The sequence below is a fragment of the Oncorhynchus gorbuscha genome, linkage group LG03 (assembly GCF_021184085.1).
Source record: "Oncorhynchus gorbuscha isolate QuinsamMale2020 ecotype Even-year linkage group LG03, OgorEven_v1.0, whole genome shotgun sequence".
Classification (NCBI taxonomy): Eukaryota; Metazoa; Chordata; class Actinopteri; order Salmoniformes; family Salmonidae; genus Oncorhynchus; species Oncorhynchus gorbuscha.
Window position 1 is genome coordinate 14,830,481 of NC_060175.1, and position 24,604 is coordinate 14,855,084.

The 24,604-nt window shown below is 41.8% G+C and overlaps 1 protein-coding gene across 2 annotated transcripts in view; it reads right to left on the reverse strand.

Moving 5' to 3' along the window:
* Positions 1-24,397, reverse strand: part of rtf2 (replication termination factor 2) — a 59,887-nt gene extending 35,490 nt beyond the window's left edge. Inside the window, exons 1-5 of one of the 2 annotated variants that reach the window (XM_046339377.1) lie at positions 24,205-24,397; positions 23,591-23,685; positions 18,586-18,679; positions 17,876-18,015; positions 16,812-16,890 (exon numbers count right to left, since the gene is read on the reverse strand). In XM_046339377.1, the coding sequence (XP_046195333.1) occupies positions 16,812-16,890; positions 17,876-18,015; positions 18,586-18,679; positions 23,591-23,685; positions 24,205-24,273 (477 nt within the window). In that variant the 5' untranslated portion in view covers positions 24,274-24,397. The remainder of the gene's footprint in view (positions 1-16,811; positions 16,891-17,875; positions 18,016-18,585; positions 18,680-23,590; positions 23,686-24,204) is intronic. The other variant, XM_046339376.1, reaches the window with a different exon arrangement.
* Positions 24,398-24,604: the final 207 nt, after the last annotated feature.

Here is a 24,604-nt window from a genome sequence, read left to right on the forward strand (position 1 = left end):
TGATGACCAGGTGGCGAATCGCATCTCTGCATGTCTGGCAGACATATCAGTGTGGATGACGGATCACCACCTCAAGCTGAACCTCGGCAAGACGGAGCTGCTCTTCCTCCCGGGAAGGACTGCCCGTTCCATGATCTCGCCATCACGGTTGACAACTCCATTGTGTCCTCCTCCCAGAGCGCCAAGAACCTTGGCGTGATCCTGGACAACACCCTGTCGTTCTCAACCAACATCAAGGCGGTGGCCCGTTCCTGTAGGTTCATGCTCTACAACATCCGCAGAGTACGACCCTGCCTCACACAGGAAGCGGCGCAGGTCCTAATCCAGGCACTTGTCATCTCCCGTCTGGATTACTGCAACTCGCTGTTGGCTGGGCTCCCTGCCTGTGCCATTAAACCCCTTCAACTCATCCAGAACGCCGCAGCCCGTCTGGTGTTCAACCTTCCCAAGTTCTCTCACGTCACCCCGCTCCTCCGTTCTCTCCACTGGCTTCCAGTTGAAGCTCGCATCCGCTACAAGACCATGGTGCTTGCCTACGGAGCTGTGAGGGGAACGGCACCTCAGTACCTCCAGGCTCTGATCAGGCCCTACACCCAAACAAGGGCACTGCGTTCATCCACCTCTGGCCTGCTCGCCTCCCTACCACTGAGGAAGTACAGCTCCCGCTCAGCCCAGTCAAAACTGTTCGCTGCCCTGGCCCCCCAATGGTGGAACAAACTCCCTCACGACGCCAGGACAGCGGAGTCAATCACCACCTTCCGGAGACACCTGAAACCCCACCTCTTTAAGGAATACCTAGGATAGGATAAGTAATCCCTCTCACCCCCCTTAAGATTTAGATGCACTATTGTAAAGTGACTGTTCCACTGGATGTCATAAGGTGAATGCACCAATTTGTAAGTCGCTCTGGATAAGAGCGTCTGCTAAATGACTTAAATGTAAATGTAAATGGATGGAGTGGTGGAAGGGGCAAGCATGGCAGATGGAGTGGTGGATGGGGCAGGTATGGAGGAAGGCATGGCAGACCGGGAAAGCATGGCGTATGGGGCCGGCGGAAGGCGTGGTGGATGGGGCAGGCATGGTAGATGGGAGAAGTAGAACTGGGCGATATAGACAAAATACATATCACGATAAATGTACCCATTCCTTGCGATGAATTATGTTAAATTACTTTGGGGGAAGTGCTAGAGCTGGGTGATATGGATAAAAAAAGTTATATTGTGACAAATGTAGCTAGTTTGCTCGATAACAATAAATACAAAGATTTGAAGAAAGTTTAATGAATGGTGTCAAATCAGCCTCTAAAGTCCATTGCGTGCAAGATGTCGAGCATGATGACACATCATTGAGCAAGCGAACACTGCGTTGTAAGTGCAGAAGATGGGGTCATGCGAGCAGAAGATCCCGCCCCCACACAGACCGGTCGAGAGCTCAGAATGTTGTTGAGCAAGCAAAGGATGGGTCCCGCCAGCACACAAAACGGTCGAGAGCTCAGAATGTTGTTGAGCAAGCAGAGGATGGGTCCCGCCAGCACACAAACCGGTCGAGAGCTCAGAATGTGGTCGAGCAAGCAAAGGATGGGTCCCGCCAGCACACAGACCTGTCGAGAGCTCAGAATGTTGTTGAGCAAGCAAAGGATGGGTCCCGCCAGCACACAGACCTGTCGAGAGCTCAGAATGTTGTTGAGCAAGCAGAGGATGGGTCCCGCCAGCACACAGACCAGTCGAAAGCTCAGAATGTTGTTGAGCAAGCAGAGGATGGGTCCCGCCAGCACACAGACCAGTCGAGAGCGCAGGATGCGGTCGAGCGAGCAGAGGATGAGTTGAGGCTGGGTTTTCCAAGTCATTCAGTGCTTACTATTCAAGCTGGCTAGCAAGCTAAACATACGGTTCTGTTTGACATCATGCACCCACGAGGACTCAACCAATCACATATCAAAACTTTGGACAGAAAACTGGCAAGCATTTGTTAGTTTGTCCATCACTCCAATGAAAGTGACCAATTTAAGGTGTTCTAGACACGCATCCGACTAAGTCAGCGGATGAAATCCAATCGAGAAAAAAGAGAAATTGAAACCCAAAAGGTGTCAAGACTTGAGAGAGCAACACCAGAAATGTAAAGTTAAAACAAAGACAGTGCAGTATGGTTTAGAAACTCTGTGGTGAAAACTTGACAAAGACGTGACTATTGTTGGACAATTTCAAATAAAAAAACTTGAATCATGTTTCTTTGCTTAAGGTTCTATAGTTTTTTATTCAAACATACTTCTCTTTGATCTGTGGCAATGATGTTCTGCTACTCACACTTGTCAGCTCTCAAGTTTGGCATATCCACTCGAGGAACATCTGCTCTCTCCAACAAATTTCTGTGCTCTCAACCAATATTCCCTCTAAGCTGATAATGGTTTTTAGAACCACCTACAGGAACATTGTGTAGAAAAACTAAGAGGAAGTCAATGTAGGTGTCAGTAATTTTGGGTTCATGGTCACAGCTTGATGGGGCAGGCATGGTGGATGAGGCACCATGGAGCTTTTCTATGTGCACCATGGTATACAGAAACAGTAGCTCCTACCTTTTATTTGCTTTATTTGGCTAAACAACACGCTGTATCATTACGTTAACTCAAAAAGGGAGAGTTGTATGTTCATATCAAAGCAAATTATTGATGCATTAGCAACAGAAATGTGGCCAACTCAATGGAATCAAACAAGTCAAAAACAGTTAATCATTCACAAGTGAGCACAAACAGCTAAAAAGGTCCACAGATAGAAACCCCCCCACCTCCATCTGACAGAAATTCCGCAGGGCACGACAGAGCACAAGCTGTACTGAAGGTTGAGTAATCTACAGTAGAAGAGTCACACAAACAGCACCACTCTCTCCATTAGCAAACTACCTGAAGTGCCTCAAATGTTATTCTCAAACTGGCAATATACAGATGACTGACTATAACAGAAGGTTTTGTATAACAAAGAAAACCACGGGGGAGTGGGCAGTGTAAGTGAGGGTTAGGCTTGGGCAGTACACCGGGGTATTTGGAAATAGCCACAGGTAGGGCTTTGGCAGTCACAAATTTCATCAGCCGGTGATTGTCAAGCAAATAACTGTCGGTCTCATATTTAGCATCTCCTGGCTTCCACAAACTGATGCAGAACTCTGAAGCATCTACATTTTAAAAGTCAAATAAATAAATAAGAGCCTACACTTTCACAATAATTCCATGCAATATAGCCTACACTATCACAATAAATCCATTATTTATTTTAGACAGGTCTAAAGAAACATGATATTTGAGGGAATGCGCACATGCAGCTATTTTGTGTTGAGCAGTTAACAACAAAATAGGTACTCCTATAAGCTTAATTTAGAGTTTAATTTAACAAGTTGTTCTACAAACGTGGGGGTTATATGTTTTGAATTTTTAATACATTGTAAGGCTTCATGATGCGACTAATGATGATTTGAAAAAAGTTGATTGAAAGGCATGAGCTCTGCTTTGTTTTTTGCAAAGGCTGTACACACTTCGTCAGTCTCTCGTTCACAATTTGAGAAGCACTTAATGCCTCAAATTTCACGGTGGCATTCCCTTTATGTGGCCATAATACACCCCAGAAAAATCCATGCCTGCCTTCCCCGAAGCACCTCTCATCTCACTCACACGTCTCTCCATCATGTGATTGGGTCTTTCTCACAGGCTACAAGTGAAGACAGACACATCCGAGACGCAACTGCGCACGTCCTTATCCAATTCCGAGGTGCATATTGAAGTTATTGGAAGAACGGTCCACATTTACTTTTCGTCAGCCAACAAGATGAGCAGGCCTAAGCACTAGCCTATGTCAATCAACTGTCTCCCACAGTACAAAAGTCGACCTACTCTATTCTGTGTGAGAAAATATGCTAAACATAGTCTGGGACAGTTGTGGGATGCGATAGATCCCAAATTAATACAACCACTAGCATCAAAACAAATGTTTTTAAGCAATGAGGCTGACACAGCAGATCACAACATTTAGCTTAAAATGTTTAAACTATTAGGCGCTTTCTTCACATTATAAGCGCAGCAATGCGCACATGGCTAAGCACAAATGTTTAAACTATTAGGCGCTTTCTTCACATTATAAGCGCAGCAATGCGCACATGGCTAAGCACAAATGTTTAAACTATTAGGCGCTTTCTTCACATTATAAGCGCAGCAATGCGCACATGGCTAAGCACAAATGTTTAAACTATTAGGCGCTTTCTTCACATTATAAGCGCAGCAATGCGCACATGGCTGAGCACAAATGTTTAAACTATTAGGCGCTTTCTTCACATTATAAGCGCAGCAATGTGCACATGCCTAAGCACAAATGTTTAAACTATTAGGCGCTTTCTTCACATTATAAGCGCAGCAATGTGCACATGGCTAAGCACAAATGTTTAAACTATTAGGCGCTTTCTTCACATTATAAGCGCAGCAGTGTGCACATGGCTAAGCACAAATGTTTAAACTATTAGGCGCTTTCTTCACATTATAAGCGCAGCAGTGTGCACATGGCTAAGCACAAATGTTTAAACTATTAGGCGCTTTCTTCACATTATAAGCGCAGCAATGTGCACATGGCTAAGCACAAATGTTTAAACTATTAGGCGCTTTCTTCACATTATAAGCGCAGCAGTGTGCACATGGCTAAGCACAAATGTTTAAACTATTAGGCGCTTTCTTCACATTATAAGCGCAGCAGTGTGCACATGGCTAAGCACAAATGTTCCACTAGCGGGAAAACATCATTATCAAAAGTGACCAAAAAGCATTATGCATATAATGCTTTTATCAAAAAGGTGTATTTTTAATGGTGAAGATTATCTTCCCCAAACTTGAAACTCACACGCTGCTTATGTATACCAGTTAGGCTCTACACACCTTGTAAAGTGGATTAATGTGCTTACATTTTAAGAAGTTATTTGGCCACTTTAGCTGTGATACAAACCTTATCAAGTATGAAGGTGAACGGAAAGGTTCTGGAGCAACGAACCGCCCTTGCTGTCTCTGCCTGGCCAGTTCCCCTCTCTCCACTGGGATTCTCTGCCTCTAACCCTATTAAAGGGGCTGAGTCACTGGCTTACTGGTGCTCTTTCATGCCGTCCCTAGGAGGGGTGCGTCACTTGAGTGGGTTGAGTCACTGATGTGATCTTCTTGTCTGGGTTGGCACCCCCCCTTGGGTTGTGCCGTGGCGGAGACCTTTGTGGGCTATACTCAGCCTTGTCTCAGGATGGTATGGTTGGTGGTCGAAGATATCCCTCTAGTGGTGTGGGGGCTGTGCTTTGGCAAAGTGGGTGGGGTTATATCATTCCTGTTTGGCCCTGTCCGGGGGTATCATCGGATGGGGCCACAGTGTCTCCTGACCCCTCCAGTCTCAGCCTCCAGTATGTAAGCTGAGGTAGTTTATGTGTCAGGGGGCTAGGGTCAGTTTGTTATATCTGGAGTACTTCTCCTGTCTTATCCGGTGTCCTGTGTAAATTTAAGTATGCTCTCTCTAATTCCCTCTCTCGGCGTGGTAGAGATACTCTTAATGATCGGCTATGAAAAGGCAACTGACATTTACTCTTGAGGTGCTGACTTGCTGCACCCTCGACAACTACTGTGATTATTATTATTTGACCATGCTGGTCATTTATGAACATTTGAACATCTTGGCCATGTTCTGTTATAATCTCCACCCGGCACAGCCAGAAGAGGACTGGCCACCCAACATAGCCTGGTTCCTCTCTAGGTTTCTTCCTAGGTTTTGGCCTTTCTCTGGAGTTTTTCCTAGCCACCGGGCTTCAACACCTGCATTGCTTGTTGTTTGTGGTTTTAGGCTGGGTTTCTGTACAGCACTTTAAGATATCAGCTGATGTACGAAGGGCTATATAAATACATTTGATTTGATTTATCAAAACATATAGGGCTATGGGCTAGGCTACATGAGGCGTGCGACTATGCTTAGAAAAAGTCACAAAAAAATGCATTGTATCTTGCCTTTAGCTGGGCATCATTCACAAGTGATAATATATAATTCACAAGTTATAGGCTAATATTGTCACCCATCAGACTATTCTTGATTTAATCTAGTCTTTACATATACTAAATAATATATGTGTGAAATTCATTTTGATGTTGAATGGACCATTATCATGCACCTGTCTCAAAACAGGGTCAGGGGGAAAGAAATGTCATCTCTGCATCTCTGTCATAGCGAATAGAGGACGCTTTTCCTGTGGTTCATTTTCATGCCAGCCAGGAAGGCTATACTCCTGTTGTAAAGAGAAGCAAATATTAAGCACATTCCTTAGTACTAGGAAAGTTAAGAAATAAACTATAGTAGTAAGCCTAGACTATAGAAATCTGAAGAGATCCTCTTTTTAATAGAGGCCATCATTCTGTTTGCATAGCCTATAGAAATGTGGTGAACCGTTGAGCTCTCATTAATAAGTGTTTGATTTTCAAATACATTTGCATTGATGTCAGAGTGGTTAGAGGGACAATAAGAGTGCAGAATACCAGGCAGTTAGCAAGTTTGGTGGACTACTAATGACCAGCAGCATCAGAACTTGGAGAAGCCTAATTACTGTAACGAAACAGTCACATGAAATTTGACTGCCTTCATGACTCGTGACCGCCGGTGTGGCAGTAATACGGTCGCTGCAACAACCCTAGCCACGGGATGGTTTTTCAATTCCGTTGAAACTATTTACTTAAAAAATATATATATAAATTGAAAAATTAGTAGCTACTTTTTAAGTAGTGCCTTCATAATGTATTCATAGCCCTGGATTTCTCTCTCACCCATCTACACACAATAACCCATCATGACAGGGTGAAAACATGTTTACAGAAATGTTAGCAAATGTATTGAAAATACAGAAATCTCATTTACACAAGTATTCATGTCACACCCCTTTGCTATGACACTCCAAATTGAGATTAGGTGCATCCACTTTTCTTTGATCATCCTTGATGTCACTACAACTAGAGCTCTGGTACCCAACATGAGCCAGACTGACCCCGACTGACTTCATCAGGAAATGCATCGCCGACATTGTACCCTCAGTGAAGATTCACTGCTTCCCCAATAAAAAGCTCTGGATTAACACAAGAGGTTGGCACTAAGGTAAAGGACAGGGGCACCCACAAACAAAGCTATCACAGCCAACTCTGATGCCACGGCTGAGGACACAAACAAGTCCAAGAAGTCCTGCTACGACCTCTGCAGAGCCATCAAACAAGCAAAAGGACAATATGCTCAAAGTGGAATCCTATTACACAGGCGCCGATGCCTGCTGCATGTGGCAGGAGCTACAGTCCATTACGGATTACAAAGGAAGACACAGCTGGGATCTGCCCAACAATGCCTCTCTACCAGACAAACTTAATGCATTTTATGCACGCTTGACAAAAACAGTACCAAGCCTTGCATGAGGGCCCCCCGCCAACTCAGAGGACTGGATGATCTCGCTCGTCGAAGCTAACGAGGGTAAGGTTTTCAATCAGGTCAACACTCGCAAGGCCACGGGGCTGGATGATTTTCCAGGGCACATCCTCAGTGCATGTGCAGAAGAGCTGGCAACCATATTCCTGGTAATTTTCAACCTCTCCTTGTCTCCTTGTAATCCCCAAGTCTCAAGCTGAACACCATCATTCCTCTTCCCAAGAACTGTAACATGCTGACCACACACACATACATGTTATTCAATCATAGCACCCACACTGCTCGCACGCGTCTGCATAGCCAGGCGCTAAAATTGAACTTGGTTCTATTTGTGACACTTGACACTCTGCAAGTTCCACCTCTCCCATCTCCTCATAGTTTTTTAGGAGCAAATACCAACGTGGGTGATTGAAAGATGAACTGAGGTCCACACTCCAGTCCAGTTGGTGGTGGTAATGCAAATTAAAGTTGTAAAACCAAAATATAAAGTCCAAAGAAGAAGCCTGAAGGAGGAGAGATTACCAGAAACAAACTTAGTTTACCCTTTTATCTGTGGATTAATTGTCGGTGTAGAGGAATTTGTGCATTTCAGGTAAAATAACAACCCAATGCTTATATTCCAGGACAAATTAGCTAGCTAGGTAAATTGCCAAAAATGTTAAATGCTTTTTGACCTGTCCCCAAATTAATATAGTTTCTTCAGAGTCCTTTTTGATATTTCAACCTGTGTGTCCTGATCACGTCTGGTGTGGGTGCAAAAAAAAAAAATCAACATGCGCACGAGCGATGTGGTCAGCACGTAAGGCTACCTGCCACAATGACTACCGCCCTGTAGACCCCTTGGATTTCTTAAAATGTGTTACAGTGGGATTAAAATTAATTGTAATGTCTTAGTCTGTAATCAGGAATCACTTTGAAAGGCTGGTTGTTGCACACAACACCATCATCCCAGACCCACTCCAAATTGTATACCACACCAACCAACCCATAGGCAACACAATCTCAATTGCACTCCACACTGCCCTCACCCACCCTAGATAAGTGGAATGCCTTGCAAAAGTATTCAGACCCCTTGGATTTCTTAAAATGTGTTACAGTGTGATTAAAATGAATTGTAATGTCTTAGTCAATCTACACAAAATGCTTGACTGTCAAAGTGGAAGAAAAAATATAACAGTTAAAGGAAAAAAATGCATAACTAAAATATAAGTATAAAAATATATATATAAAGTATAAAACATAAGTTTGTGGATCATAAGTATTCAGGCCCATTGTAAGTATTCAGGCCCAAGACTCAAATTTGGCTAAACAAATCACATAAGTTACATGGACTCTTTGTAACTTAAAAACAACATCTGTAAGGTCCCTCAGTTAAGTATTGAATTTCAATGCACATGCAATATCCCTTTGTCATCCAACACCATGAAGAAAGAACTGGCAGTTCAAACGGGACTAAGACCAGGGAGATTTTTGAAAGCCTCAAAGAAGTTCAGTGATTGGTAACAATTACAAACATCTCTTTAAGCATGATCAACTTCATAGATATGCTATGGATTAGGTATTAAACCACCCAGACACAAAGTTACAGTCGTCCTTCTGAACTGAGCTGCAGGAAAGGAATGAAACTGCTTAGGGATATTACGATGGGGCTATTGGCTACAGAGTTCAATGGCTATGATGGGAGAACACTTGAGGATGGATCAACAACATTGTAGTGACTCCACAATAATGACCTAAATGACAGAGTAAAAAGAAGAATACAAATATACAGAATACATTTTTTTCCAACCATGAATCTTGTATGCAAAGGCACTGAAGTAATACTGTGAAAAACAAACACAGCAAGGGAGGTCCCATGTCAAATCCAAATGCCAGTACATCACTGGGGCCGAGCACCCTGACATCCAGGACCTCCATATCAGAGAGTGTGAAAGGAAGGCCCGGAAAATTGTTAAAGACCCCAGCCACCCAAGCCATAGAATGTTCTCTCTGCTTCTGTGCAGCAAGTGTTACCGGAGAAACCAACAGGCTCCTCAACAGCTTCTATTCCCAAGCCATAAGACTTAAATACAGTGGGCTCTAAAATTACCCCTGAGTGGCAATGCACAAACAATACTTTAAATATATAAACAATATAATTAGAGATCAACTCAAAATAGCAACATGTGAGAAATACTGTACTTTATTAAACCCACCAAAATACATTTCACCAAAATCAAGGTTTCATAATTATTGGCACTCATTTATAACTTAGTGCAACCACCTCTGGCAAGGATAAGAGCATAGTCTTTTCCTGTAATGTTTGACAAGGTTAAGGAACACATTTGGAGGGATTTTGGACCATTCCTCTATGCAGATCCTTTCAAGATCCTTCACATTCTTTTATATATATATATATATGCCATTTAGCAGACGCTTTTATCCAAAGCGACTTACAGTCATGTGTGCATACATTCTACGTATGGGTGGTCCCGGGAATCGAACCCACTACCCTGGCGTTACAAGCGCCATGCTCTACCAACTGAGCTACAGAAGGACCACATTCTTGGGTTTTTCGCTTATCAACTGCCCTCTTCAACTCAGCCCACAGGTTTTTGATTGGATTGAGGTCTGGTGACTGACATGGCCATGGCAGAACATTGATTTTGTTGTCACAGAACCATTTCTGTGTGGATCTTGAGTTATGTGTAGGGTCATTGTCTTGTTGGAAAGTCCACACATGGCCAAGTCCCAGCCTACTGGCAGTCAACCAGATTGTCAGCCAAAATTGCCTGATACTTGGTGGAATACATTATGCCAACAATCTTAACCAGTGGCTCTGGAATTAAAAAAGCCCCAAAACATCACTGACCCATCACCATATTTCACTGTGGGTATGAGGTGCCTCTCCTTGTATGCATCTCTGTTTCGATGCCAAACATGCCGATGCTGTATCTGACCAAAACGTTACATTTAGGTCTCATCTGACCAGAGCACCTTCCTCCAGTCATAATTTAAATGGCGTTTGGCAAACTCCAAGCGCTTGTGTCTGTGTCTCGGGGTCATTAAGGGCTTTCTTCTGACAACCCTTCCAAAGAGCCTGTGGTTGTGGAGGGTGCGTTTGATGGTGCTTTTTGAAACCTGGTGACTCCAAGACGCCACCAAGGCCTGCACAGTTATTCTTGGGGATTTTGTTGCTTCTCTCACGATCCTCCTCCCCATCCTGGGGGGCAAAATGCATTTGCGTCCTCTATCCTTGAAGTTTAACTGTTCCATAACATTTGAATTTTTTAAAATAATTGCCCTGACAGTGCTCAGTCATATATTCAATCGCTTGTGGATCTTCTTGTAGCCATTACCAGATTTATGAAGGTCTACGACCATCTGTCTCTTTTGAACTGCCAGTTCTTTTGTTTCTTTCATGGTGTTGGATGACAAAGGGATATTGCATGCCTGTTACCTCATTTTTATATCCTAGTGAAAAAGGAAGTGATGTAATAGCTCAATATAGTTCCTTAACACTTAGATACACTTAAATAAGTGGAATTTAAATTCCTGGTTTAATTTTGGTAGATGTTATTTACAATAATATATAAGGGTGCCATTAATTGTGAAACATGGATTTGGAAGACATTGTTTTTTAATTAAATCAATAAATGATTTTGGTGGTTTCCATTCAATACAATTTCTGAGAAGATTTTCAATAAATTTGAATATTTGTAGATACTTTAGAAGTTAATACCTGCAGTCAACTTAAGCAATAAGTTAGGAGACTACGTTCTTCATTTCACCTGTCATATTTTACATTATGAAGAGTACCATAGTACCCCAGAACAGTTATGCCAGTCACATGTTTGTTTGTAAATAGCACAATGGGAGAAGGCGGGAGCTGTTGTGCGGTGGACACGAGGGGATGAAGTCCACTTTTAAGCAATTCACTTTAAATATTTGCCATCAGATATCTTATAATAGCTTTCTGCCAGAAGTCAAAGACCTGTGTGTACAACTACCATTTGTTCCCTGTACTTCCTACAAGCGTTTTTCCTCCCTCCGTTCTTCAGCCCTCTGCTCCTTGTACACATGCATGCTTTTCTGAAGGAAGAACAGCATCACAACTTCGTTCATTTGCACAATCTCTCGTTTACTTTAGCTTGAAAGATGTCCACATTCACTGATAATGACATGCTACACTTAACTTAAAGAGCTGGATTTGCCTGTCTTAGCAATTAGTTTATGTTAGTGAAATGCTGATGAGTGAAAACTATGTGATTTCACAATTCATTTGTACAATTTGTTTTAGCATTCTGGTAATAGAGACCCAATGGGCTTTTATTGCGTTTTTAGCGCCCCCTTGTAAGCTATGCTGCTAATACTGTAAATCCTGGGATAAGAGAAGGACAGTATGACAATGTGAAAATCTGGACACCGCCCAAGTCTAATTTAAAGTACAATCGATTTTCTAAACGTCGTATACAGTCGTGGCCAAAAGTTTTGAGAATGACACAAATATTATTTTTCATAGTCTGCTGCCTCAGTTTATATGATGGCAATTTGCATATACTGTTATGAAGAGTTATCAGATGAATTGCAAAGTCCTTCTTTGCCATGCAAATTAACTGAATCCCCCCAAAATATTTCCACTGCATTTCAGCCCTGCCACAAAAGGACCAGCTGACATCAGGTCAGTGATACTCTTGTTCTCTAGGGTAGGGGGCAGCATTGGGAATTTTGGATGAAAAGCGTGCCCAAATTAAATTGCCTGCTACTCTGCCATAAAAGCTAGAATATATATATAATTAGTAGATTTTGATAGAAAACACTCTGAAGTTTCTAAAACTGTTCGAATGATGTGAGTATAACAGAACTCATATGGCAAACAAAAACCTGAGAAAAAAATCCAACCAGGAAGTGGGAAATCTGAGGTTTGTAGTTTTTTGACTCTTGCCCTATCGAATACACAGTGTCTATGGAGTCATGTTGCACTTCCTAAGGCTTCCACTCGATGTCAACAGTCTTTAGAAACGTGTTTGATGCTTCTACTGTGAAGTGGGGTCAAATGAGAGGGCAATGAGTCAGAGGTCTGCCAGTAGCCATGAGCTCTGTCTTGCACGTTCATGTGAGAGCGAGCTGCGTTCCATTGCTTTTCTACAGACAAAGGAATTTTCCGGTTGGAACATTATTGAAGATTTATCTTAAAAACATCCTAAAGATTGATTCTCTACATCGTTTGACATGTTTCTACGGACTGTAACGGAACTTTTGGACGTTTCGTCTGCAACTAGTGTACGCGCTTTGTGAGTTTGGATTTGTTACCAAACACGCTAACAAAAGAAGCTATTTGGACATAAATGATGAACATTATCAAACAAAACAAACATTTATTGTGGAACTGGGATTCCTGGGAGTGCATTCTGATGAAGATCATCAAAGTTAAGTGAATATTTATAATTCTATCTCTGACTAATGTTGATTTCAACATGGCGGATATCAATGTCTTGATTTGTCATCTGAGCACCGTACTCAGATTATTGCATGGTTTGCTTTTTCCGTAAAGTTTTTTGAAATCTGACAACGGTTGAATTAAGGAGAAGTATATATTTAATTCTGTGAATAACACTTGTATCGTTTATCAATGTTTATTATGAGTATTTCTGTAAATTGATGTGGCTCTCTGCTAAATCACCGGATGTTTTGGAACTACTGAACATAGCGTGCCAATGTAAACTCAGATTTGTGGATATAAATATGAACTTTACTGGAACAAAACATATAGGACTTCATGTTACACAATACATGTGAGTGTTATCTGATGAAGAGCATCAAAGGTTAGTGATTCATTTTATCTATATTTCTGACTCCTCTCTTTGGCTGGAAAAATGGCTGTGTTTTTCTGTGACTTGGCTCTGACCTAACAATCGTTTGATTTGCTTTCGTTGTAAAGCCTTTTTGAAATCAGACACTGTGGCTGGATTTACAACAAGTGTATCTTTAAAAGGGTGTAAAATACATACATGTTTGAGGAATTTTAAATTATGGGATCTCTGTTGTTTTGAATTTGGCGCCCTGCAGTTTCACTGGCTGTTGACAGGTGGCACGCTACCATCCCACGTACCCTAGAGAGGTTAACACAAGAGTGTTGACGAGGACAAGGCTGGAGATCACTATCATGCTGATTGAGTTCGAATAACAGACTGGAAGCTCCAAAAGGAACGTGTTTTTTGGAATCATTGTTCTTCCTCTGTCATTGTTTTGCACAAAAAGGGATTCACAGGCAAGGATATTGCTTCCAGTAAGATTGCACCTAAATCAACCATTTATGGGATCATCAAGAACTTCAAGGAGAGCGGTTCAATTGTTGTGAAGAAGGCTTCAGGGCGCCCAAGAAAGTCCAGCAAGTGCCAGGACCGTCTCCCAAAGTTGATTCGGCTGCGGGATCGGGGCAACACCAGTACAGAGCTGGCTCAGGAATGGCAGCAGGCAGGTGTCCATCTGTCCATTTGCCTGCACAGTGTGGTAAAGACTTTTGGAGGATGGCCTGGTGTCAAGAAGGGCAGCAAAGAAGCCACTTCTCTCCAGGAAAAACATCAGGGACAGACTGATATTCTGCAAAAGGTACAGGGATTGGACTACTGAGGACTGGGGTAAAGTCATTTTCTCTGATGAATCCACTTTCCGATTGTTTGGGGCAGCCGGAAAATGCTTGTCCGGAGAAGACAAGGTGAGCGCTACCATCAGTCCCGTGTCATGCCAACAGTAAAGCATCCTGAGACCATTCATGTGTGGGGTTGCTTCTCAGCCAAGGCAGTGGGCTCATTCACAATTTTGCTTAAGAACACAGCCATGAATAAAGCATGGTACTAACACATCCTCCGAGAGCAACTTCTCCCAACCATCCAGAAACAGTTTGGTGACGAACAATGCCTTTTCCAGCATGATGGAGCACCTTGCCATAAGGCAAAAGTGATAACTAAGTGGCTCGGGGAACAAAACATCGATATTTTGGGTACATGGCCAGGAAACTCCCCAGATCTATAACCTAATTGAGAACTTGTGGTCAATCCTCAAGAGGCGGGTGGACAAAAAAAAAACACAAATTCTGACAAACTCCAAGCATTGATTATGCAAGAATGGGCTGCCATCAGTCAGGATGTGGCCCAGAAGTTAATTGACAGCATGTCAGGGCTGATTGCAGAGGTCTTGAAAAAGAAGGGTCAACACTGCAAATATAGACTCTTTGCATCAACTTCATGTAATTGTCAATAAAACCCTTTAACACTTATGAAATTCTTGAAATTATACTTCAGTATTCCATAGTAACATCTGACAAAAATATCGAATGACACTGAAGCAGCAAACTTTGTGAAAATGTATGTTTGTGTAATTCTCAAAACTTTTGGCCACGACTGTACTATTCATCTTTCTATTGTCACATACTCAATCGGGACACAAACAAGCAGGCAGCAGAGTCCTGTTTTACCACCTGAGTAAGTACTAATTTGAGACACAAGTATGGGTAATCGGACAAGGCCACTCACTCACACTTCATTCTAACTCTACACAAAGACTCATATACAATCATCAAATACACTGCTGCTAGTCTGTTTATCATATTTCCTGATACCTAGTCATACAAGTGCCTTCAGAAAGCATTCACACCCCTTTACTTTTTCCAAATTTTGTTGTGTTACAAAGTGGGATTAAAATAGATTTGTCATTTTTTGTCAACGAGCTACACAAAATACTCTAGTGTTAAAGTGGAAGACAAAAAGTAAAATATATGTATATATATAAAACACAAAAATATCTTCATTCGACAAGTATTCAATATACTGCATGTTAGAATCCCCTTTGGCAGTGATTACAGCTGTGAGTCTTTCTGGGTAAGTCTCTAAGAGCTTTCCACACCTGGATTGTACAAGATTTACACATTCTTTTCATGTCAAATATATTGTTGATTTGTCCATTGCTGGACAACCATATACAGGTCTTGCCATAGATTTTCATGCAGATTTAAGTCAAAACTCTAACTCAGCCACTCAGGAACATTCACTGTCTTCTTGGTAAGCAACTCCAGTATAGATTTAGCCTTGTGTTTTAGGTTATTGTCCTGCTAAATGGTGAATTAAAATCCAAGTGTCTGGTGGAAAGCAGATTGAACCAGGTATTCCTCTAGGATTTTGCATGTGCTTAGCTACATTTGTTTCGCTAAATAACTCCCCGGTTCTTAACGATTACAAGCATACCCATAACATGATGCAGCCACCACTATGCTTAAATATGGAGAGTGGTACTCCGTAATGTGTTCTATTGGATTTGTCCAAAACACCTTGTATTCGGGACAAAAAGTTAATTGTTTTGCCACGTTTCTTGCAGTATTACTTTAGTGCCTTGTTGCAAACAGGATGCTATAAAAAAATAAAAAATGTTTTATTCTGTACACTCTGTCAATGAGGTTAGTAAGTATTGGGAAGTATCTACAATGTTGTTTATCCTTCCTCAGTTTTCTCCTATCACAGCCATTAAACTCTATAACTGTTTTAACGTCACAACTGGATTCATGTCAAATCCCCGAGTGGTTTCCTACCTCTCCGGCAACTGAGACTAGGCGCATTGACACACCAGCCAAAGTGTAATTAATGACTTCACTATGCTCAAAGGGATATTCAATGTCTGCTTTTTATATTTTAACCCATCTACCAATAGTTGCCCTTCTTTGCAAGGCATTGGAAAACCTCCCTAGTTTTTGTGGTTGAATCTGTATTTGAAAATCACGGCTCGACTGAGGGACCTCACAGATTGTATATGTGGGGTACAGTGATAAGGTAGTCATTCAAAAATCATGTTAAACACTATTATTGTAGATTTAAAAAACTATGAACATAAATTGTTTCATTCAATTTCACATAATAATTTCATGATGCTCATTGTATATTAAAGTTGAACCAAAATATTATATGTAACCAAAATTAAATGAAATACCAAATGATTGTGAATTGAATGAAGCAATAATGTATGTTGATGCTAATATGATGTACAATATTCCATTATGTTTCTATATGATAACAATAGCGTAATATATTTAATATGCCATATAACATTTTTTTACAGTTTCCCTAATTAATTTGAATTAACGTAATCATTATGACACACCCATCACTACTGTCATTGGTTCCACTAATTGCATTGTAAATAAGGTATAGGTAGTGACCCTGGAACTGACTCTGTATATAGCTTATCTACTTCTCATGTGTACTATGGATATTAGTTACTGCATTGTTGGGCGAGAGCTTGCAAGAAACTGTACAATAAAACTTGAGTCAGCCAACTGCAGAACAGCAGATAGCTTGTTGGAGAGGATGCTACATAGTCTTGACCAACCTTGTGACATATCTCAGTCTTGACTTCCTTCAGGGCCCGGTCGGAAAACACACAACCACAGGTACGCAGAAAACAAAACCTGCGAGACAAGATCACACACAAGGGTTAAGGTTGTGATGCAACAAACCTCTATTGTCCCCCTTTTACTCTGTCTACCTGCCCGTCTACTTCCTTCTATTCCTATCCAGAAGGAGTTCGGAATTATATTGTCCTTAGAAAATGTCTTAAAGAAAGTGACAATGCTCAAATAGTGGAGTGGCTCACGTTATCACTCAATCTCATCTCTACAGTTTAGCGTCCTCTACAGTTTAGAGTACTACTGCACAGACCCTGGTCACAGATCTGTGTGCGCTCTTGCCAACCCCGTTACTGTCATTGTGAAGTCAGGCCGAGACTCAGGCTAGAGGCAACTGCATTAGATTCAGTGCCAGTACTCTGTAAGATGCCGACATTGTGAGAACAAACTGCACCCATCTATGCTTCTCATTGAATAAGATGGTGAGACGTTGACGAGATGCTAGTATCTAGGGTCCTATACATTAGTTCACACCGTAGCAAAACATTTTGCAAGGGAGAACAAGCCTTACTAATTGGACAAATTTAGGTAGGTCCCTCAGAGCGATGAAGAAATCCATGAGGAATGACGTGCACGCACACACACACACACACACACACACACACACACACACACACACACACACACACGCACACACACCACACACATCTCACAGGCACACACACACACACATGAACATGGCACACATGTCACACGTACGCACACACACACACACACACACACGCACACACACACACACACCACACACACACACACACACACACACACACACACACATTCCACGCATAATGCAATGATACAGGGCACACGCACACACACACACACACACGCACACACACACACACACACACACGCACACACACGCACACACACACACACACACACACGCACACACACACACACACACACACGCACACACACACACACACACACACGCACACACACACACACACACACACACACACACACACGCGCACGCACACAGTACCTATGTTTGCCATTCATCTCCAGGCCCACCACAGGACAGATGAACATGGCACAGTGCATGTCCTCGTAGCGGTCCCCTTTGGTGTTCCTCCTCTCGCCTTCCCAGGCTGGGTTGTCAGTCAGGTTCAGCTCCTTTATATCCTGTGGAATGACACACACACCATAATATTATGGGTTATCATTTCACTTGATTCCCTTTAGATAATGCAATGATATTAGGGCTGGGAATTGCCAGGGACCTCACAATACGATATTATCACAATACGATATTATCACGATACGATATTATCACAATACGATATTATCACAATACGATATTATCACAATACGATATTATCACAATACGATATTATCACGATACTTAAGTGGCGATACGATATGTATTGCGATTCTCACGATTCTATATGTATTGTAATTTGGTACTGAGATTTTATTGCAATGTGATGTTCCAAACATATTGCTCACTATATGTCTGCTGCTAAAATACAAGAGAGCACGAGAAAACAAATTCTGATCAATCAGGGAAGTAAAAGTGCAGGAAAGATGTTTGCTTGCTATTTCAGAAGATGTAGAACAAGATATAGGATAAAAAATGTACAAATCAACACTTAAGAGTCAATATAATATCATCCAAAATGTAACTGTATAGATTTTTTCCCCTATCACTAAATGATGTGTGGCCTCTGCTGAAACCACGGATAATTTCCATACCTTAATGCCACGAAGGTGTGATACAACCTCACTGTTGGGTCTATCTGCGGATTTATCCAGAAGGAACTCAATCACGGCATCTTTGTTGTAAAGTCTGTAAACAAGAATAACATTTAGATTACGGAATACATGTGTGATAGTTCTATCTAATAGACCTGTTTTGACAAAAATTTGAGAACTGTTAAATGTTGACTCTTGGCCCCTGACCATTTCCTGTTGCATGGAGCAAGATTTTTGATTTTATTTAACCTTTATTTAACTAGGCAAGTCGGTTAAGAACAAATTCTTATTTACAATGAAGGCCTACCCTGGCCAAACCCTAACGACGCTGTGCCAATTGTGCGCCGCCCTATGGTGTAGCCCAATCACAGCTGGTTGTGATACAGCCTAGAGTCAAACCAGTAGCTAACTAAATAGCTTGCCAGTAGATGGAGAGCAATTCTGGGGGGGTTTGATGCCTTGCTCATGGGCACAATGGTAGCAGATGATACATGGTATCATTGACCAGCATCCTTCCAGTTGCCAGTTCAGTTCCATTCCCATATTTGTGTTGCCCCAGTCCGGGTCTTGAACCATCAACCTTCCAGTTGCTGGTCTGCCTCGCCAACCTCCGTTTCTCAATCCTGGTCCTGGGGACCCAAAGGTGTGCAAATTATTTTTTTGGTCCTAAGACTACACAACTGATTCAAATGATCAATGTATCAAGCTTTGATGATTTGAATCAGGTGTGTAGTGCTATTGCAAAAAATAAAATGTGCAACCCTTTGTGACTCTAGGATCAGGAAACACAGCTCTACAAGACCAAATAAATTAGTTTGGTGTATAACTACAATGGTTTCTGCCCAGGATGACTATGTCCACAATTGTTCTCCACCCAGGGGTGCTGCACTGCAGGCAGTTGGGAAAAGCAGAAGACATATTTCCGTTCTAACCAACAGACAATAAAGTATCTATTCTCTCCATGACGATGTCACAAGATGACTCGTTGCACATCTCTACACCCACAACATTGTTGTGAATGTCCATTACTATAACTACATAGAGTATTATTGTGAATTACTTGTTTATTGTGAAAGACTAATATTGTGAGAGACTAATATATTGCATTATAACATGTTTACTCTGCCAACAAATGAGAGTTGAAATGAGAGAGCTAAAATGACACTTGAACTTGAGATGGGTTAATGGATTACTAACTGAAATCTGGACACGGACAGGGCTAGAACATCTTACATGTAGCCAAATATTAAATTAACTCCTGCAGAATTAAGTATTTCTTCCAGGATAATGATACACCAAATTGTATTTTTTGTCTCAGGAAAAGTGGAGCAATATGCCAAGATGTATTTCTTACAGTATCTCAAGCAAAAGCGAATATGCATTCATTCAGTCAGCTCTATACGGCATTCAGTCAGCTCTATACGGCATTCAGTCAGCTCTATACGGCATTCAGTCAGCTCTATACGGCATTCAGTCAGCTCTATACGGCATTCAGTCAGCTCTATACGGCATTCAGTCAGCTCTATACGGCATTCAGTCAGCTCTATACGGCATTCAGTCAGCTCTATACGGCATTCAGTCAGCTCTATACGGAAATAAGAAACAGGAAACCGCTCACCCAGAGGCGGCGCTCCTTGTGTCTGGGGACTTTAATGCAGGGAAACTTAAATCAGTTTTACCTTATTTCTATCAGCATGTTAAATGTTCAACCAAAGGGGGAAAATAATTCTAGATCCCCTTTACTCCACACACAGAGACGCATACAAAGCCCTCCCTCACCCTCCATTTGGCAAATCTGACCATAATTATATCCTCCTGATTCATGCTTACAAGCAAAAAGTAAAGCAGGAAGCACCAGTGACTCAGTCTATACAAAAAAAGTGGTCAGATGAAGCAGATGCTAAACTACAGGACTATTTTGCTAGCACAGACTGGAATATGTTACAGGATTCTTCTGATGGCTTTGAGGAGTACACCACATCAGTCACTGGCTTCAACAATAAGTGCATCGAGGACGTCGTCCCCACAGTGACTGTACATACATGCAGTGCTTCGAAAGGCTGGTAATGGCTCACATCAACACCATTATCCCAGAAATGTGCATACCGCTCAAACAGATCCACAGATGATGCAATCTCTATTGCACTCCACACTGCCCTTTCCCACCTGGACAAAAGGAACACCTATGTGAGAATGCTATTCACTGACTACAGCTCAGCGTTCAACACCATAGTGCCCTCAAAGCTCATCACTAAGCTAAGGATCCTGGGACTAAACACCTGCCTCTGCAACTGGATCCTGCACTTCCTGACAGGCCTCCCCCAGGTGGTGAGTGTAGGTAGCAACACATCTGCCACGTTGATCCTCAACACTGGAACCCCTCAGAGTTGCATGCTCAGTCCCCTCCTGTACTTCCCTGTTCACCCACGACAGCAAGGCCAGGCACGACTCCAACACCATCATTAAGTTTGCAGATGACGCAACAGTGGTAGGCCTGATTACAGACAACAACGAGACAGCTTGTAGGGAGGAGGTCAGAGACCTGGTTGGGTGGTGCCACAATAACAACCTATCCCTCAATGTAATCAAGACAAAGGAGATGATTGTTGAATACAGGAAAAGGAGGACCAAGCATGCCCCCATTCTCATCGACGGGGCTGTAGTGGAGCAGGTTGAGAGTTCAAATTCCTTGGTGTCCACATCACCAACAAACTAGAATAGTCCAAACACACCAAGACAGTCGTGAAGAGGGCACAACAAAACCTTTCCCCCTCAAGAGACTGAAAGGATTTGGCATGGGTCCTCAGATCCTTAAAAGGTTCTACAGCTGCAACATCGAGAACATCCTGACTGGTTGCAAGTCTAGGTCCAAAAGGCTTCTCAACAGTTTTTACCCCCAAGCCATAAGACTCCTGAACGGGTAATCAAATGGCTACCCGGACTATTTGCATTGTGTCCCGCCATCCGCCAACCCCTCTTTTACACTGCTGCTACTCTCTGTTTATCATCTATACATAGTCACTTTAACTATACCTGCATGTACATATTACCTCAATCAGCCCGACTAACCTGTGCCCCCACACATTGACTCTGTACTGGTACCACCTGTATATAGCCTTGCTACTGTTGTTTTCACAGTTTTTTAAATTTTTATTTATTTATCTATTGTTTAACTAAAAACCTATTTTTTACTTTAAAATTGCACTGTTGTTTAGGGCTTGTAAGTAAGCATTTCACTGTAACGTCTACTACACCTGTTGTTTTAAGCGCACGTGACAAATAAACTTTGATTTGATGTCTGGGTATCTTATTCAGTGATTGATCTTTTATATAACAGCTGTCAATATTTTAACCAAGGAAAATATGCATCAATGAAGAAGTGAATGCTTAACAGAAACATTCATTTTCATTGCTTTTCATTGCTTTTATCCTGAAAATGTTTGCAAGGAAATAGTATTCAGGATACATTGTTTAGAACTATTGAGCTTTCTCCGCGGTCCCGTCAAGAGGAGCAACATTGAAAGAGAAAACTTTACAGATGTCAGCTAGATGATTGATGCATTCATTCTACCATAAGACATTTATTTGTGAATACCGATTTATGTAATTATCCTAATTATGTCTTCTAGGAAAATAAGTTATGACTGAAGAGAAGCTACAGGCCTTGGCCTATTCGACTAGACAAGTTAACAAAAACACGTAATGTGGTTGCTAAACTAATCGCCACGCAGTGAATTTATGCTACAATTTACCACAGTCGCTACTAATACCACCACGATTGAAGTAATTACTACCACGATAATCCATCCACCTGACTGGTGTGGCATATCAAGAAACGGATTCAACAGCATGATCATTACACAGGCCCATCTTGTGCGGGGGACAATAAAAGGCCACTCTGAAATGTGCAGTTTGATCACACAACACAATGCCACAGATGTTTTGAGGGAGTGTGTAATCGGCATGCTGGCTGCAGGAATGTCCACCAGAGCTGTATTTATGTCTGTAATAAAGCCCTTTGTGGGGAAAAAAACTCATTCTGATTGGCTGGGCCTGGCTCCCCAGTGGGTGTGCCTGGCTCCAAAGTGAGAGGGCCTATGCCCCATCAGGCCCACCCAGTTATGTAAAATCCATAGATTAGGGCCTAGTGAATTTATTTCATTTGACTGATTTCCTTATATAACTGTAACTCAGTAAAAAAAAATTGAAATTGTGTTTATATATTTTTGTTCGGTGTAAATACATAAGTGTCACACCAGCTATATGACTAGTACACAACAACGGAGATGTAATTTATAGATCGGCAGGTAAGGGTGCTCTCAAGCGGCTAGATGTCCTTTACCATTCAGCCATCAGATTTACCTCAATGGTCCTTATAGGACACATCACTGCACTCTATACTCCTCTGTAAACTGGTCATATCTGTATACGTGTCGCAAGCCCCACTTGTTGATGCTTATTTATAAAACCCTCTTAGGCCTCACTCCCCCCTATCTGAGATATCGACTGCAGCCCTCATCCTCCACATACAACACCCGTTCTGCCAGTCACATTCTGATAAAAGGTCCCCAAAGCACACACATCCCTGGGTCGCTCATCTTTTCAGTTTGCTGCAACTAGTGGCTGGAATGAGCTGCAACGAACACTCAAACTGGACAGTTTTATCTCAATCTCTTCATTGAAAGACTCAATCATGGACACTCTTACTGACCGTTGTGGCTGCTTTGCGTGATGTATTGTTGTCTACATTCTTGCTCTTCGTGCTGTTGTCTGTGCCCAATAATGTTTGTATGATGTTTCGTGCTTCTACCATGTTGTTATGTGTTTCTGCCATGCTATGTTGTCGTCTTGGGTCTCTCTCTATGTAGTGTTAACTCGTCGTGATGTGTGTTTTGTTTGTTACCCCATCCCTGGTAGGCCATCATTGTAGATAATAATTTGTTAACCTAATTGCCTAGTTAAACAAATGTAAAATAAAAAACAAACTGATGAAAATAATCCTCACCTTCCCAGATCACAAGTAACAATTGGGCGCCGGAGTTTCTCCGTACTGAGAGCACAATACTTCCACCGAGCAGCAAGCGCTGCATTTTTGTCAACCTTGAGTAGAGAGATTCAATCAAACGTTCAACTGAGTTCATGCCCACTGCTGTTCCGTTGCCTTTGGTTATAGCTTAAATACTTCGTCGCTAGCTAAATACAGGTAGTGATAGGAGACAACCAAGGAAGGAATTGTTAGAGTAACTAACTCTGATTGAGATGCAGGACCACTGCACCACCACCTGTCCCATAATGCTCCGTATTATAACTAGCTAATTACACAGCCATGTCAAAGTATCTCATCAACTATGATGAATGTTGATGGTTTGTTATTTCTGAAACTAGCATAACAGGCTAGCTAGCTAGCTAGCAGACTTTACGTGGGCATGGCGAGTTAGTAAGCGAACTAACTGATTAATAAAAGCAAGCTAAATGATTACATGTATGTATCTAACATTAAGGTCGTTTGGGTGGACTATAGCTTCTCTGTTTGTTTTTATACAAAACCTCCATAACGTTAGCTAGCTGAAACGCGTTAACTAACGTTAGCTAGTTTAAGCTAGCTAGCTATAATGTTACCTTCTCAACTTTCTTTGGGCCTTTCACCAACTCATGCCTTTTAGGAATAGTTCCACCATCACATCCCATTTTGACAAAGAGCACAAAAAGTGATTTCTTGGCCTGATATCGCCTGATAATTTTGCTCGGAGAAAATCCAAACAGGCTGGTTGTAAATAAACAAAGAATATTCAAAGAACATCCCTCAATGTTCCACAAATTTGGATGTCGCTCTCTAGTGTTCAGAAATAGGTTTGCCTGTTAAAATATTTTCCAGTAATGACCACCAGGAAGCAGCATTTCGGTTTTTTACTACGACTTCAACTAGTTCAAAAACCGTGTCAAGAGGAAATTATACCAAAATAAGATGAATAGCTATGCTATTGTTAAAAAAAGGGCATTTAAGTTCACATTCTTTGTC